Source organism: Dufourea novaeangliae, unplaced genomic scaffold, assembly GCF_001272555.1.
Source record: "Dufourea novaeangliae isolate 0120121106 unplaced genomic scaffold, ASM127255v1 scaffold11, whole genome shotgun sequence".
In the NCBI taxonomy this organism is placed as follows: Eukaryota; Metazoa; Arthropoda; class Insecta; order Hymenoptera; family Halictidae; genus Dufourea; species Dufourea novaeangliae.
In genome coordinates, this window is record NW_015373895.1 from 154,097 (window position 1) to 169,862 (window position 15,766).

Below are 15,766 nucleotides of genomic sequence, written 5' to 3' on the forward strand. Positions count from 1 at the left end.
AAGTATGTTTTACACAACAATAAAAGCTACTTAAATAACGAGGATATATTGGAAGAGTAACGTTAAAAATGGTAATTTTCCAATATATTGGAAACTGATAGAAAATGAGGCAAAATGTTGATTTCACTATAGATACACTATGAAGTAAATATCGAAAATTATTTCCGATACTTCGTAATAAATAAATGTAAAATCACCGGATAATTTCTGATGAGATTGCATGTATGTAAGTACTTGTCGACAAATATAGTCCTACATATGTATATTAATTAACAGTTGTTCACAAATGTTTAGCTTTTTCGAATAAAAATAAGTTTGATTTAAATTGAAAATTCGATTAACCCTTGTACGAAATTTCACCTGAAACGAATATTTAATTTTAATTTAAAAATACCGATAATTTATACGAAAATTGCCATGTACTGTAGTTTCACATTAATATGGTTTTAATCAGATTTGAATTCCTACACAATTAAATCCTAATCGGCGCCCCGTTCGAATTCTTCCTGAATTTGTTTAGAGACAAAGTATATATTCAAAATTGCTTTCTCTCATTGAAACCAGTGCAGATAGCAAACGCGTTGTACGGTTATAAATATTGTCGAAGTGTGCCTCCGTATAAGTTTGCATCGTATCGTTATTATTCGTAAAACCGGCAATGTCTTCGTGACTGGAAAATTGTTCGTGGGACTCAAGGCCACCTGCAACTTAGCTGGATCGAAGGAGAACGTAAAAGAGCCTAATAATTCCGTCAAACTGTAGTTGCGAACTTGCGATTGTGAAATCCATCGATTGTGAGAAATACAAGTGGAACAGAGTTCCGCCATTCGGAAGATCTACGATTCGAATATTACGTATTTACGCCACTTATTATCGACAGACAAACCTTTCCGTGAATACATATACAGCAGGGACCGTAATTATTCTTCTAACAGTTGTTGCGTATATTAAATTCAATATAAATGGTAGATCTGATCAATTGAATTTCTGCAGTGGTGGACAAAAAATAAAATATTGTCAGAGTTCATACGTTCGAGGCAGTATGGTTGACTAAACAAATCATTCATCTAGATGTCTGTCTCCAATTTCCCGTGTTATATTATTCTGGGATTCATTCTTTTAAAGAATGCAAAGTCTGACATTGTAAAAGTGATTACTCCGTTAAATCGAAAATCTTCTTACGACACTCTTTATCGCTTCAATAAACATCCTTTCTTATTGTATTCAACACTTTTTCATAAAAATTGTTTTAACAGTGTTTGAGAATTGTAAGATTTTGTATTCTCAAAAAATCGTCGAATCGATAAAACATTGAAGTATGTATTTAACTGCATAGGTATTAAACAGGGGTACGCGAGAAAACTGATCCTGCAATGTGAAAAGACCGGAAATTATTGAAAAGTGTAATAACATCAAACAGATAACGACCATGTCTAGTCTAATCTTTGGTTCAAATGTGTCCAATCAGGTCCGTAGTGTAAGTGGCAAGGGGCATCATGCTCGTTGCGTTTTTGAACAGGTCATCGCACTTCGGTCGAGGAACCTGTCTTCGACTCGTATTTTCCCCGTACTTAGCTACTCGCGACTGTAAACACAGGCATCAACATCGATTTCCTTACGTTTACTTTTTCAATTATACACATTTTGCAAGAAACACACATGTTTAGAAACATTGGGCTTAGGTTTTTGCGATGATTCGTGTTTCACGTTACGTATCGTAAAAATATTTCTGGCAAATACTGCCGTAACCTCGATATAAAAGTCGTAAGGGCACTGTTCACAAGCATTCGTAATGATTCTTGATGCGTCGCGACACGAGAGGTCCGACGGAGAGCGAGAGTGGCTGCGAATCGAAGCTCGATTCCACTCGTCACTGACTGTACACCGTCGTCGGGTTCTACCGGTGCTAATTTAACAATTCCAAAATCGATCGTAGTATGGCTGTCTTTTGTGGTCAACGAGAAAACTTTGGGACGTATAAGTTGTACGGTATAACCAACCGCAGAAGGGAATTCCCTACTTTCACCGAGAACCTATGTATAGTTGTTCCCTTGTCCCACGAGGGTTTCGTGTGACATTTCACCTAAAACTTGGCACTCGATAAAAACTTATTTGGGTATACTAATCGAAGACTTTTGCGAAAGTTTTCGAGAACAGTTAACAATTAATGATGCAAAATGTCATAGATCAATGTTGTCAGATGTCCGAAATAACTTGAAAGTTATTATTGTCGAGTAAGTTCATACGCTATTCTTGTTATAGATTTCCTGTACTAATCAAGTCGAGTATTTTTTTCCGACACACCTCTCGTGTTCTTCGGAGAAATAATTGTTACACGAAAAACGAGTTTTGAGATGTTACTTCCTATTGAACTGACGAAAGTAAATAGAAGCTTTTTCAATGATCTATATTTTATATATCACAAGCGATCAGGGGACGTATCGTGCACAACAACAGATTGCTCCAAAACCGTGCCGGTTCTATTAGCACTCCAAAAGGGTATGCGGGCATTCTGCATCAGCCGATCATGGTCGAATATCAAATGGTAGCACAGAACATGACTAACACTTTGAATTGCCGAACTTCAACTTTCAAAACACTCATCGAAGCCAGGTTACATGTCTCTGGAACGTTTACAGCATCGAAACAGTACCACGTCGTTTCGGATCTGTTATTACGATTTCCGCCACTTTCCATTGTTAGCAAAGATGCAAATCGTGAACTGCCCGTTATAGTTTCCCTTATTTCGCAAGATACACAACTCCTAGCTGGAATACCTTCCACACTCTGAATGCGACGTGCCGAGTATACCTGATCGACGATTCACTTTTAATTCCGTCAACCGAGCGAGAACATTCTCTAGAATCAATGTAGCAGAGGTTTCCCTAGTAAACAGGTCCCCCCTGTATTCCCTAATACTATCCACACAACCACTGGAACGCGCCGCGACGTCTTATGTCGTTTACAAATGCACTGCTGGTATTCACTTACGGGTCTCGTTCACGTTTCCCACGGCATTGATCAGCAGAGGCCCCTGGACAAGATCCTCCTCGAGGTGGGCACGGCTAGGTCGAGCCTGCTTTCTCCGTGACATCCCTTCTTGCCTGTTGATTCTCGGTCGTGACGATTCCAGATCGGGCTTCCCGGGTAAATCGAGGAAAACGTTGTTCAGACGGGCCGACACGTCATCGGTCCACGCCGCGGCGAGGGCCGCGTCGGTTCCGCACTCGGTAATCTCGCTCGCAAAATATAACCGATTCACTGCTGTACTTCACCATCGACACTATCAGGGAGCCGCACCTCCCTGCGCGCGCTAATCCACTTCCTAAACGATCCCATGCGGAAAGAACGCTCCTCTCAACTCGGCCAGTAACACACTCGACCCATCCTGAAGCCCGCGCACTCTTGAGTTTCTCCAACGGCACGTGGCACGGCTCTCTCTCTCTCTCTCTCTCCCTCTCTTGCTCGCGCGCGCTCTCTCTCTCTCTCTCTCTCTCTCTCTTTCTCACCCTCCCTCTATTTGTTCCACTGTATTTCGTGTCACACACTCAACTTTATATACTGTGGACCACTGCCGCCGCGACAGACTCACCGGTGTGCGCACGTGTGCCACCGAGCGACTTTGTCCGTCTGTCCACCACGCGGTAGACCGCGCGTGCCTGCGTGCGTTCGTCGTTCGTTTATGCGTGATTCGCTGCCTGTCCCTGCGTCCGTGCGTGCATACGTACGTGTGTGCGACTGTGTGTATGTATGTATATTTATGGTTTTATATATCGCGTGAAATCCGCGACTCTGACACCTCGAGTCGGCCGGACGACGGACGGACCAGCTCTGGGCCTGACGTCGGGACGCCCCTCTCCTGCGCTGACCGTCGCCGCCTGGTGGGGATGGAGGGGATAGGCCTGCGCGCGCTTTTCTCCCCTCCGCCCATACTCCGCTCATAACCCCCACCTAAACCGGCATCCACCCTACTCTCGGGCGCGACTACCGGCTCACCAGGGGTGGGATCAAGTTCAATGTGTACTCATGAATCTGAATCAATTCGATGAGTACAGTGGCCGAAGAAAAAGTATACGTACACGGCGGACCGTTCCACTTCCGTTCTTATTCATCTTGCGTGTAACAATGATTTTTTAATTATTACTTTTAATCCCTTCTCGCATTCGAATGTAAGAATGCAATGCACCAATTGAAAATGATGAATTTTACTGCTAATCAGCTGATGCCAGCGCCTATTGTACCCTGCGATCTAAAAGGGAAACGATAGTGCAATGTTGATGAAATCAGTGGACACAGGAATTAGGAACCAGTTGCGTTATCGTGGAGTGTGCTGTAAACAATAATGCTACTACTTAAAATGTTGTGAACAAGTGACGGTATTAATTAGATTAAGCGGAAGGGAAGGAAAGTTCATTTTCGAGTTTTGCGAATGTGTGCTTATACCTTTAAAAAAATTAGAGGGCTAGCAGTAGAAGTATTTTAGTTGGCAAAATTTTTATGAAATTTTGCACCTGTTCCTGAAATGGAAGTATTGATTTAATGGGTCAGAAGGTGAGAATTGTTTTAAAGAATCATTGCATTAACAATGGTGAACAAGTTGAAAATTTTAGGTAGGTACGTAAAAGAATTCGAACAACACTGTTAACACTTTCGTTGTCAGTTCATACAGGGAAGCTAATTGTGTAATGTAGATTCACAAGAATTGTATAACTTTTCGATAGAACAGGTATTGTAATAGGTTTAATAGATAATAACTGTCACCATTCTCATGACTCATCGTCTTTGTAGTATATGACAGTTATTAATTAGCGTTGCATTCCTTTTTAGTGATCTGGGCAGAACACCAAGTTGTTACTAAAATTGGTTTCTATTTAATTTGACGGATTCTTTAGTTATTTCTTGATCATATTTCGGATCTTTTCGCTTTCTATTTTCTTAAAAATATGTTCACGTTTGCATCTTCATTCAATGAAGTACAGACATTAATACTAAAACCTCACTTATGCAAAATATCGAGTATAGTCGATTTTACACAATTATCCACAGAAAGTATAGATCACATGGAGAAAATTCGTTTCATAAACTTTTTTCTTCAGAGGATACAAGTAATGTATATAAATAGTCTTCCGAAAGATATAAAATTTCATTTAAACAATCTATTACATATTTTTCATAAAGAACACAAATATTAGCAACCTTTTTCACGTAAACGCATTCGAATCGAAGGGTAATATGCCGCGAAAGTAGCTCCACGACATCAAGGAATAACTTATTCAGGAATAAGAATGAATGTTGCTACAAATTTCGTTATTTAGTGGAATCGTTAATACATTAATCACCTATCGGCACTTTTCGCTAAACACGCCCCCAACTCGAAGCAAAAGAGAGAATTTCCGTCTGACGGGTTCGGATGATTTTCTGCTTCAGCTTCAGTTGTGTTTCTGTAACTCCCCACTCGAGCTTCCTCCACAACTCATTCCCCTTCTGCCGCGGGTTCTCCCACCAGGGGGCCTGGCTGCGCGGGGCGTGGCTTGCGTCACCAGCGGTACCGCCCTCTTATGCATTATTATAGCGAGCCACTCGTGTCTCTATGATTTTATATGCCGCGTGAATATTCTACGGTTTCTCCATCGTGCGCATTGCGTGGTCGCGCTTACCGATTGTATTCTCCTCGCGCTTACGTGGTTTTTATCGCAGTGTCAGGGAAATGTTGCGAGCGTGCTGATGTTCGGAGCGGTGTCAGACTTTCTGCGGACCGTGTTTCTTATGCATTAACGGATCTACGTGAAGCTATTGATGTTTTAGTAACGGTTTTCAATGCATTTTTCTAGGGCCGTTCCTGGGTTGTCGGCCACCCGAGTGCAAACACATATCGCCGCTCTTATTAATGTAAGATTATTTAATTAAGCAGTTTTTTTTAATGAATGTTTTATTCTGCATATAAGAACCTACAAAATTAATGTATAATTTTTGTAATAATGATGTTATGGTTGATAAGTATCGATTATTAATTACCTACATGAATTTAATCCAATATATATGATTAAATATCATATGACATTTTGGGCTGTCTATAAAAATTGTTGTATACTGTCTGAAGCATTTCTCCGTATAAGATTATTGTCCCAACGCGTACCCGAGTTCGGGACAATAATCGAGAGGAGTCTGTACGTGGTTGTACTTTGTAATGGATTTAATCGTAAAGATGTATAAAGAGTATACTCCGTTATTATCACCATGAATTAAAAAAAATTTTGTAAATCTGTTTATTTCAATAATGTTTCAATTTATAGAAGACGAAAGATTCCAAGGGATTTATAAAAAAGAAATCCACAATATTTTCTGTACATCCATGTTTTTTGTGGTATTTCAACGACAAAGAAGCCCAAAGATACATTCAACCCTTCCCATTCATTCCCGAAAAAGCTGTCCGCCTGTTGACTTCTCTTTTCCACCAACGTATCGGCCTATTATGGACTCGTCTTTAAGGTGTCAGCGCGCTTTAATCTTCGAGAGCTCCGTTCCGACTCCTTTTACCTGGGCAGTTCCGCTTTGAAGCGGCCGCTTATACTCTATCATGCGATGCCGGAGGGGGAGAACAGGTGGATTGTAGGAGTATCGACGATTCCAAGGGGTGGGGCGATTTGGGGTAACGCGAGAAGGTCCAAGGTTCAGGTGCTACTGAAGATCTGCCCGTTGCGTGCACTTTTATCGCTCAAAGTACGCTCTCTGTTGATTCTTCTGGGCTGCGTTTGGACTCTGTAGGGTCGTGATGGCAGTTCGGGGATCACGAGGGAACGATGAGTCCTTTAAAACTTTCTATAGCCGAGCTTCTTTGCGGAGACCGCGTTTCGAGGGCTTTGAGGAATTCGTTCTTTAATACTACAAATACATATAGCGATATGTATTTGGAAAACGAATATTACAATATAATAGTATATTATAATAACGAATAAAACATTATTTTCTATTTTAACACTATAGCTGTTATTCGTAGCCGTTGGAGAGTTGCCTATTTTTTACCACTTTTTTATTTTTCTCACTTACACTCGCATAGAACATCGCAGGATGCAAAGAAAAACGGAAAAAAGATAAGCATTATACGTTGATGGTATGGTGTATTGGTCGTTTTGAAAAAATGTGTGATAAGAGTAATATCTTAAAGAAACTAAACTAATGAGTTCAGTCCATTCCAGGCAACTGGTTTTTTAATTTGGACCACCGGTTTCCTACATTGGACCGCTCCTAAAAATCAATAAAATTAAATCTATAATTTAAAAAAAACTGTTCAGGACATTGAAAAATGTAGAAACAGTAAGAAAAAAGTATCATACGGAGCACGTGGTGCGTTAGTACGTTTTTTTAGTGGGTTTCACATTTTCCATATTTTCGTGTTATCGCCATTTGGATCTGAATAAAAAGAAAAATTTAAAAGAAAAAAACTTTTTTATTATACTTTGAACTATTCTTGAACTATTTTTGTATAAGATATAAATTATATCCTAGAATATACCAGTACAATTTAAGCAACAAGTGGTGGTAAAAAATTAGGCAACTTGTAGGTTGCACCAGAAAAATATATTTTCATTGTTATGTTTAAACGAAAATGGGAAAGTATGAATATGACATTGTAGCTAAGACAGTACACTTTATACTAGTATTATTTAAAATTATGGTACTTACAAGGTGTAAAATGAAATTCACTTGAAATAGCAAGAAAAATAATGATCACGCACCACGTATTTCTATATCTCGACGACGTGAAACGACAAACAACTTAATTACCTGTTTCATTGTTCTCGCACGTTTTATTTCCGCTCCTTAAATCAATATACCCAACGGAAAATCTGTAAATATATTTCTTTATAGAGATATACCAATGGTCCAATGTAGGAGTCTGTCCAGCATAGGCAACTCTCCCCTACTATAATACTTAATGCTTTTATTCTTTGTAACTTTATATAAGTAAATGGAAAAGGATATTTTTCAATAGGAAACATTTCAGTCAGGTAATAAAAATATTCGCAATTGCTGAACGAACATTTTCTATTGAGTAAATAACTTTTTTAAAATCTTTGTATATATTCTCCGTATGTCTTCTTTAACAATTACCAATTAGAATTGTTTAAATTTCTAATTTTTATTAAGTAATTCTTTGTATCCACCTATTTTGATTATACTTTCTTATTAGGCTCTACACACTACCTATTTCGTTTACCGTGTTACTACTTATTTCGTTTGATCGCGACTTACTTTGTTCATAATGTATAAGTACCTACATTGTGAATTAAAATGTATGAATCAATAATATTTAGAATCTGTATGTTTAAATTTCTTCTTATTGATTTGTCATAAGAATTCATTTGCTTAGTTTTACGAAATATTCGACGGTAACTTCATTTTTTGCAATATGACTGCTCCGTTTATTCAAATTTCCAAATGTTGTTTTCATACGAAATCTGAAAGAAGAACAACATTATATATTCGCAAACTCACAAAAAAAGTTGAGAAAATGCATATTCCCTTGCATGTAAATGCACCTGTTTTATTTGCAGGCGTATTGTAGAATGTAATGTTGAGACACACGCTAAACGAACAACAAACACATCCGAAATATTAGCACTCGATGCCAACGGTTGTTTCTTTTTTTTTCGAATCACTTTACGGACCGTAATTTTTGCGCAACGATTGTTCGGGGTGCCACATCCAGGTAAGACCCGAAAGAGTAGCGCCGGCGCCGCTTTTGACACCTGCGGTGAAGAAGTCTCATCTTCGTCTACCTGTTCACCATGCACCTTCCTCAAACAACCTTTCAGCTCTTCGAGGTATCCGGTAGAAGTGTATTGTAGTAATCAAATTTTACTGTACCTGAAAGCTTTTTCGAAAAGAAGGACCTTTCTAGCTGTAGTGATAGTCGAAAGCAATATTTAAACTTTGTTATTATTAATCCGTTAATTTAATACTGTTCGTCATTCTAAATATATGTCTTGTTTATTATTTCGTATTAATCATTCGTGTTATTTTATTACATCATTCAAATAATTTTAGTAGTTAATAACTAAAAGTAACATTAAAATGTAAGATATAGTAAATATTTATAAATAACAAGTCATTTTTAGGCACGTATAGATTTTTGTGTTGTGCACAAAACTCGTGTAAATAGAGTGAATAAAGAGATCCTTTATCATTCAACAAAGAATAAGACTATGTAGAAGGAAAGTGTATAATAGCTTTCGAAGAGAATGACCTGCGAAATAAATGTAGGTACTGACAATAAATGTTATCTTTGATTTCGTTTGTATTGAAATATACTGTCTTTAATTTTAAGCGATGTATAAAAGTAGATCCAGACCACAAGAAATACTATCATCGCTTCAACAGACTGTTACAGGGTTAGAAGACCACAGAAAATTCACTGCAGCAGGTGGCGCGACCCAAAGCCTAGGGTACTAGGTTACACCCATAGAAGGGGTGGCGGGGCTAGGCGAATCGACATTGTTTAGTTTGCGTTACATTCAATTAGGCCATCGAACAAAGTGTGCTTTTATCCACAACTTACATTTCTCTTTTTTCCTTATTGTCATTCAAGTCTCAAACTCTTTATTATAATCTAAATTTCAACCTTAATTCGAATTAATATTCACTGCCGTAAAGTGTAAAGGATTGCAAAACCAATTTAAATTTAACCAATAGGTACGTGTTTTGAAATGTTTATCTTGGTAGAAGGCCAAGTTGACACAACATACAGTGAGAGTTAAAAGTGAGTATACACTTTGGAAGTATGGGATTCATTCATATTTATTTCTCCCACTTCAGTTATATAACATTTCGCATAGATGCTTTATTACATTGAGATCTGGTGACTGTGGAAATAGGATCTGACTGATTGAAAGTGTTTTCCAGCAAACAATTTTTCCCCACCTTTGCTATACACATTTTGGATTATGAACTCTCACTAAAAGACCCACGCTTGCGGCTAAATTTGATTTTGAAATCTTTAAATATCCAAATCTGTCCATAGTACTATGAATAAAAACCAGGTGCCCTACATCATAGGTTACCATGCTGCCCGCAAACCATAATAGTACATTCACCATGTTTAACCAAATTTTGTGGTTATAGGTTATAATACGTTAGCTGCCTATTTATTCCAAAAACTGTACAAAAATCATGTCCAACTGTATTATTACCATGATCGATAGTAAGATGCTACAGAAGTATTACCACGAACCTCACGTTTTGTAAGGTGTACACTTAGTTTTGACTCTCACTGTACCCTCACGAGCAAACTCGATATCGACTAGGGGAAAAAGCTGTCTAGGATAAAGGCCTTCTATCACTTGGTCTTGGGAATTATTGAAATTTCTGTTAAATTAACATTCAATTTAACATTTATTTCAGTATTTGAAATAAATTTACCAAGTGGTAGGAGGCCTTTCTCTTACGCCACTTTTTCCCCTGGCGGAAGCCGAGTTTGCTCGTCGGTGTACATAGTAAAGTAATTGAAGGAACGAAGAACGTTCAGTAATATTCGGGATCGAAGTGTAAGCAAGAAGCGATGCATCAAATTCGAATAAATTACCCCTGCTTCTTGGAGTTGGCCTTCTTCGGCGGTGTACAATCGGGGCCCGGTAGCAGAGCACGCAAGATCGCGACGCCGATGGGGGTTACAGCAGGTCGAAGTCTCACGGCCGGGAACCCCGAATTCCGAATTGGTAGAAACGGCGACTTGGAAGGACCAAGGGAATGAGGTCCGGGTTTATGGGCCCCCAGTTGGCAAAAGAATAGATATGACGTATTCATGAGGATGGCGCGGTTTGTCAGGCAGATGGCGCAGCGATAGCGGCGCGTCGGAACCGCGATAAAAAACACAAAATAGTTGTGCCTCGCTCGAGGCGAGACCGGACCTGTTTTCTATCACCTTTCTTCGTGTCCAGACGCCCCCTCTCTCTCGCAATAAAATCCGATTTGACGTCAATTTATCTACGGATATTTCAGCGACCGCGGCGGCCCCTTTTCTTCTTCTTCTTTCAGCGTTGCGCATGAATTTCGCTTGCAACCGGCTTCTTTAGCGGGGGCCCCTCTTTTTGTCACGGACTTGCGTTGCTAATAAGATCGTGCAGTTACCGATCTGGATCGTTAGGGAACGAGATACTAAGGATCGGATTTATTGGTGAGCCTCGGGATTTCTTTTTGGTAGCGAGAAAATGGAGGTCGCGACGTCGGAGGGGGAAAAAGAATGCACGTTATTGCTGCTGGATATTATTTCATTTTCGATTACCTTATATTGATTTCAGATGCTTTTAGATGGCCATACTTACTTGCGACGTTTACAATTTTAAGGGATGAATCTACTAAATTAGAAAGAAAAAAGGAAATCTGAATTTGATTAACGTAGTATGTATTATAGCTATATTTATAATAATCTTATGTGTCACAGTTAAAACATATATTAGCAAATGGTGTTTTTAGAAAGTACAATAGTTTGCGACCATGCTCGTAGTTTCATAATTCTCGATTGCAACAGAGCTGGCATTCTTGACTCGATCCAGATATTTGGTTTTAACGCTTCTTACTGTTTGTTTTCATCGAGTGTAAGCACGTTGATTTAATGTGGCAAACTGAAAACAAAACATATGAATTGGTTGTGGCGGATCTATGGTTTTACTTCAATTGAAACTTCAATCGCCAAAAATCCTCTAGTTGTTTATGCGCAGGGACACCTAAGTCTATCAGTTTTACAGCATAGTGGTAAATAACATTAACTCAGACAAGGGCACGGAATTTTAGCAACAAGTCAGAAAGTTAATAACAGAACAGTTAGATACATCTGTCGAAGTTCAAGGTTATTATGTGCATTATATTCAGTACATTGCCCCAGTTTGTATCTAAAAAACATGAATAGATAGATTTAGTTTCTTGTTATTTTTATTTGCTCTTACAATTCTGCTTACGGACTATGATGTATCCTGTATAACATAATTAATTCAATTGCAACAAAGTAATAATGCTTTTCTATAAAAATAATCCGTTGTGTTTACATGTTTTTCGTCAATAGGCTAATTTTGGTATACTATATTTAAATTTTTGATAAATTGTTAAAAAATATTAAATATCGCATAAAAAGTGGGAGAAGATTACAGTGATGCCACAGGATGAACGTAGTTTTGTCATGTAGTTTGAAACAATTTTCGATTCCACTGTTCCATTCTTTTGCTTTCGTAATCAATAGAAGAACATCGATAAATCTACTTATTTCTCCGACGCGATAGTGGAGGATTGGTAGGTATCAATATTAATAGCTGTGCCATGAGACTAGTCCCATTACTACAGTTGCTGTTTTGCTGAATATGACAAGCACGACCGGGCTGGTTGCACCGGTCTCCCCATATACGTTGGCCTGTAACCTCCATATATACGAATACAGGTGTAAAGGTGGATACAGTGGACATCTCGCATTCTGACGAGATCAAAGCCTGTACATCCAACGAATACGGTCATAAAGTAAAGAATGCCTTGTATGACGGACTTTATTTTGGGCGTCTTAAAGATCGAAGCAACGTGATAGTTCTGGCAAAGAACAGAGACACGAGCAGAAACCGTTGTCGTTTGGCAAATACGTTCAAGTTACTACCAAAGTCAAAGATACTTACTGAAGAGTTTCACGAAAACTCGCGAGCTTGAACGTCATACCCATTGGAATGGATGAGGTTAAAGTTATAATCATAAAGATTTTCTCACGTTTAGTGGGATATGCAGCAGACACGAGGTCAGAAAAGTGTATAGTAGAGGAAGTTCAGCATATTTGGAATATCAATTTGTTTGAGGTGAAGAAAAAATTAAGGATGAGGATTGTAAGAACTGTACCTAAGTAGAAATCATAAATATGAGAATTCTAGGCACAAGTTCTTCAAATAAAATAATTGTAAAAAAACATTTGTACAAGTTCTATGTCGAAACATTTAAAATTGCTGTGTACCATATTGATAAATATGATTCAACACACTTCAAGGATTCGAATGCTAATTCGGAAAGTTTTATTAGACAATTATTTTCCAGGGACGTGTCTCTCTGGTAACCTACGATGGTTACTACTTTGATTCTTTTGGAATATGTTATTTTTCATCCGAAGTGCTTCTTGCAAAATGAATTAGTAAGTTGTCTTTCGAACAGCGGGTTACCTCAGATCGCTGTCTTACGCGGCTTCAAGATCTTCTGCTGTTTTTCTTTGCCTCTTTCTTCGTCCTTTCTCGCGCACTTCGGCTTCTTGTCGATGAAGGTCGTTGCGGGAATACCTGCCGCTCCTTTTGCTGTTCTGTCAACCGAGTACTGCGAAATCATGCGATTCCTGGTTGCGTGGAGACCTTTGTTGTGACTGAAAAGAAAAGAGTAAAAATGAACATTTAATTTCTTTCGTCGACAGAAACAAAAATCATCGACTCTTGATTTAAGTTACTGTTTTCACTTTGAATTTACACTTTTTATGCTTAACCGATGGTGTTGGCGTACAGTAGAATAAGAAGAGACAATTGGTTCGAATAAAGGAATTTTCGTATATTAGTACAGTCAATTTCCCTTTCACTAAACTCCATTTATTTAAATAGAGATCAACAAAATTGATAGTTCCCTGATTCTGAAATATATATTACAGATTCTGAAAAGATGACACTGTAACCAGTTAGAAATCCAAGAAATAGTACAAAAGAATCTTATCGGCGACCAATTAAACGTGGTGGACCCCTAACATTAGAAAAGGATCGACAGAAACCGGATCGTCGTGATGGAATGACAAACTGAAATGAAAATGCGACGTTTGACTGCTTCTTACGGAGTTTCTTCGTCCTCCCATCTTTCGTTCCCTCTTCTTTGTCCTTCTTCGGGTACAACTGTTTTTTTTGTTCTCCTTTTTTTTGTATATAATGGTTGCTCCGAAAAGCCTTCGTGTGCTCTGCTGTCCTGCAACGTTGTTGAATTTTTGACTTGAGGAGATGAAGCTTGTTATTTAAGCGGTCAAGTAGATTCTGATATAAATTAAAAACGAAAACGAGTTTAAATTTTTAATTTTGATTATGTTTTTCGATAAATACCCTTTAGGAAAAAGCGTTAAAAGATATTTTCTACTTTCCTCTAAAATATACATAGTGTTCTTAAAATGATAAGTTTCGGTTTCTCTTCAGATATCATTCGGAGTTTTTGTAAACTAGATATAACAAGGATATTGTCTTTTTTTTAGGCGTGTTCAAGTTAATAATAATATTGTTTATCAAGTCCGAGTTACGTGAAGACATTAATTCTATGATTATATATTTTTTTTATTAGCAATTATTACGTCTAGATTTCGTTTATATTAAAATCATTAAAAATACATGGTCTTAGGGAACTCCCAGTGGTGGGAAAAACGGGATTGTTCGTGTCCCATTTATCGAGTATTATTATATATTATTACATATTATTATATATTAAAATTCGTATACACAAACACAAAATTCACACTGTTTATTTTATAATACTTCATGTCGTTCCTTTAACGATAATCTGACTATACTATGAAACTATACAGAGAATGATCATTTAACTTCTCTACTTCAGTGTACTTTGCAGCCTTTGTTATCATGGTTTTGTCTAAGTATCTCGTCTTTTACTCTTCTGAAAAGGTATGATTTAACATTTCCTAGATATTTTTCTTGCAATATTCTACCCCGTTCACTCGCAATAACAATAATAATGTCCCTTGAGACTCGCGGTAGTGATGGCGGGAGGCAGGGACGCGGCCAAGGCCGGCAGAAAGGGGCTCGGGTCGGCCGATCGCGGATCTTGGTCGCATAAATTTGTTTTAATTGCCAGCGACGTTACATTTTGCTTTAATTATGCCGCATTATCTGGGAGGTAAATTAGGTAGGCCCGGTTCTCGGTCCATCTTCCCCTCCCGCCTTTTCCCCACCCTTCAAGGGTCTGGGGCCCCGTCTGCCCCCTGTCCGAGGACAGTTCGCTTCTAGCGATGGGCATTCGATTCTGTGCTTCTGTTAGTTTTCGAGCAATTTAGGTTAAGTGTAATTAAAAGATCTAGGTATATTGGAATTCCTCACCACTTTCAACGATTTGGCGCGATTGAGAAGTTTTGTAATAATATTCAGGCAGAGAAAAATTCGTACAAGTTATAGTGTTATTTAAGTTAATTCCCGTATAGTTAATATACTTACGAGTAAATAGGAAAAGTGTAGTTGTATTATTTTCAAGATTGTTCTTCAAGAAACCATGTCAGGTAAATAAATAATGAAACATATTTCGTTTATTTGGATCGATGAAGTATAATGGAAAAACAAAAAGAAAATTAAATTTCAAATGACCATTTATCGAAATCTGGTTCGAAGCGATTCGAAGCGTCTTGAGTTCATCACTAGTCCTTCCTGCACGGTGCACCTTGGAATAGGATCTTTCTCCACCCGCTCCTCTTTCTTCCCGGCCGATCAGGGCCTCTGGGCCCACCACCCCAATTCCCTGTTCCCTCAGAACGGAGAGAGCGTGTGACAATTTACTCGGCCGATCTCTCCGGGCCTTCGTCCGGCCCCTCCTTTCACCCTTTCTTCTCTCGTTCTTATAGCCGCGTTATTTATGCGGGGTCCGGCTAATAAACATATGAACGCCCGTGGCCTCTCTCGTGAGACCAGACCAAGCACACACGCACACACCGGGTCCCGGCATTGTCTCGTCTTATTAACAGCCGGCCAGACGATATATCTCGCTTGTCCCAGCCGACCAGGTCCCG

The 15,766-nt window shown here is 38.7% G+C and overlaps 1 protein-coding gene across 1 annotated transcript in view; it reads right to left on the bottom strand.

Annotated features, from left to right (window-relative positions):
- Window positions 1-13,341, bottom strand: part of LOC107189827 (homeotic protein spalt-major-like) — an 83,481-nt gene extending 70,140 nt beyond the window's left edge. Inside the window, exon 1 of the mRNA XM_015578501.1 lies at window positions 13,200-13,341. Within this exon, the coding sequence (XP_015433987.1) occupies window positions 13,200-13,341 (142 nt within the window). The remainder of the gene's footprint in view (window positions 1-13,199) is intronic.
- Window positions 13,342-15,766: the final 2,425 nt, after the last annotated feature.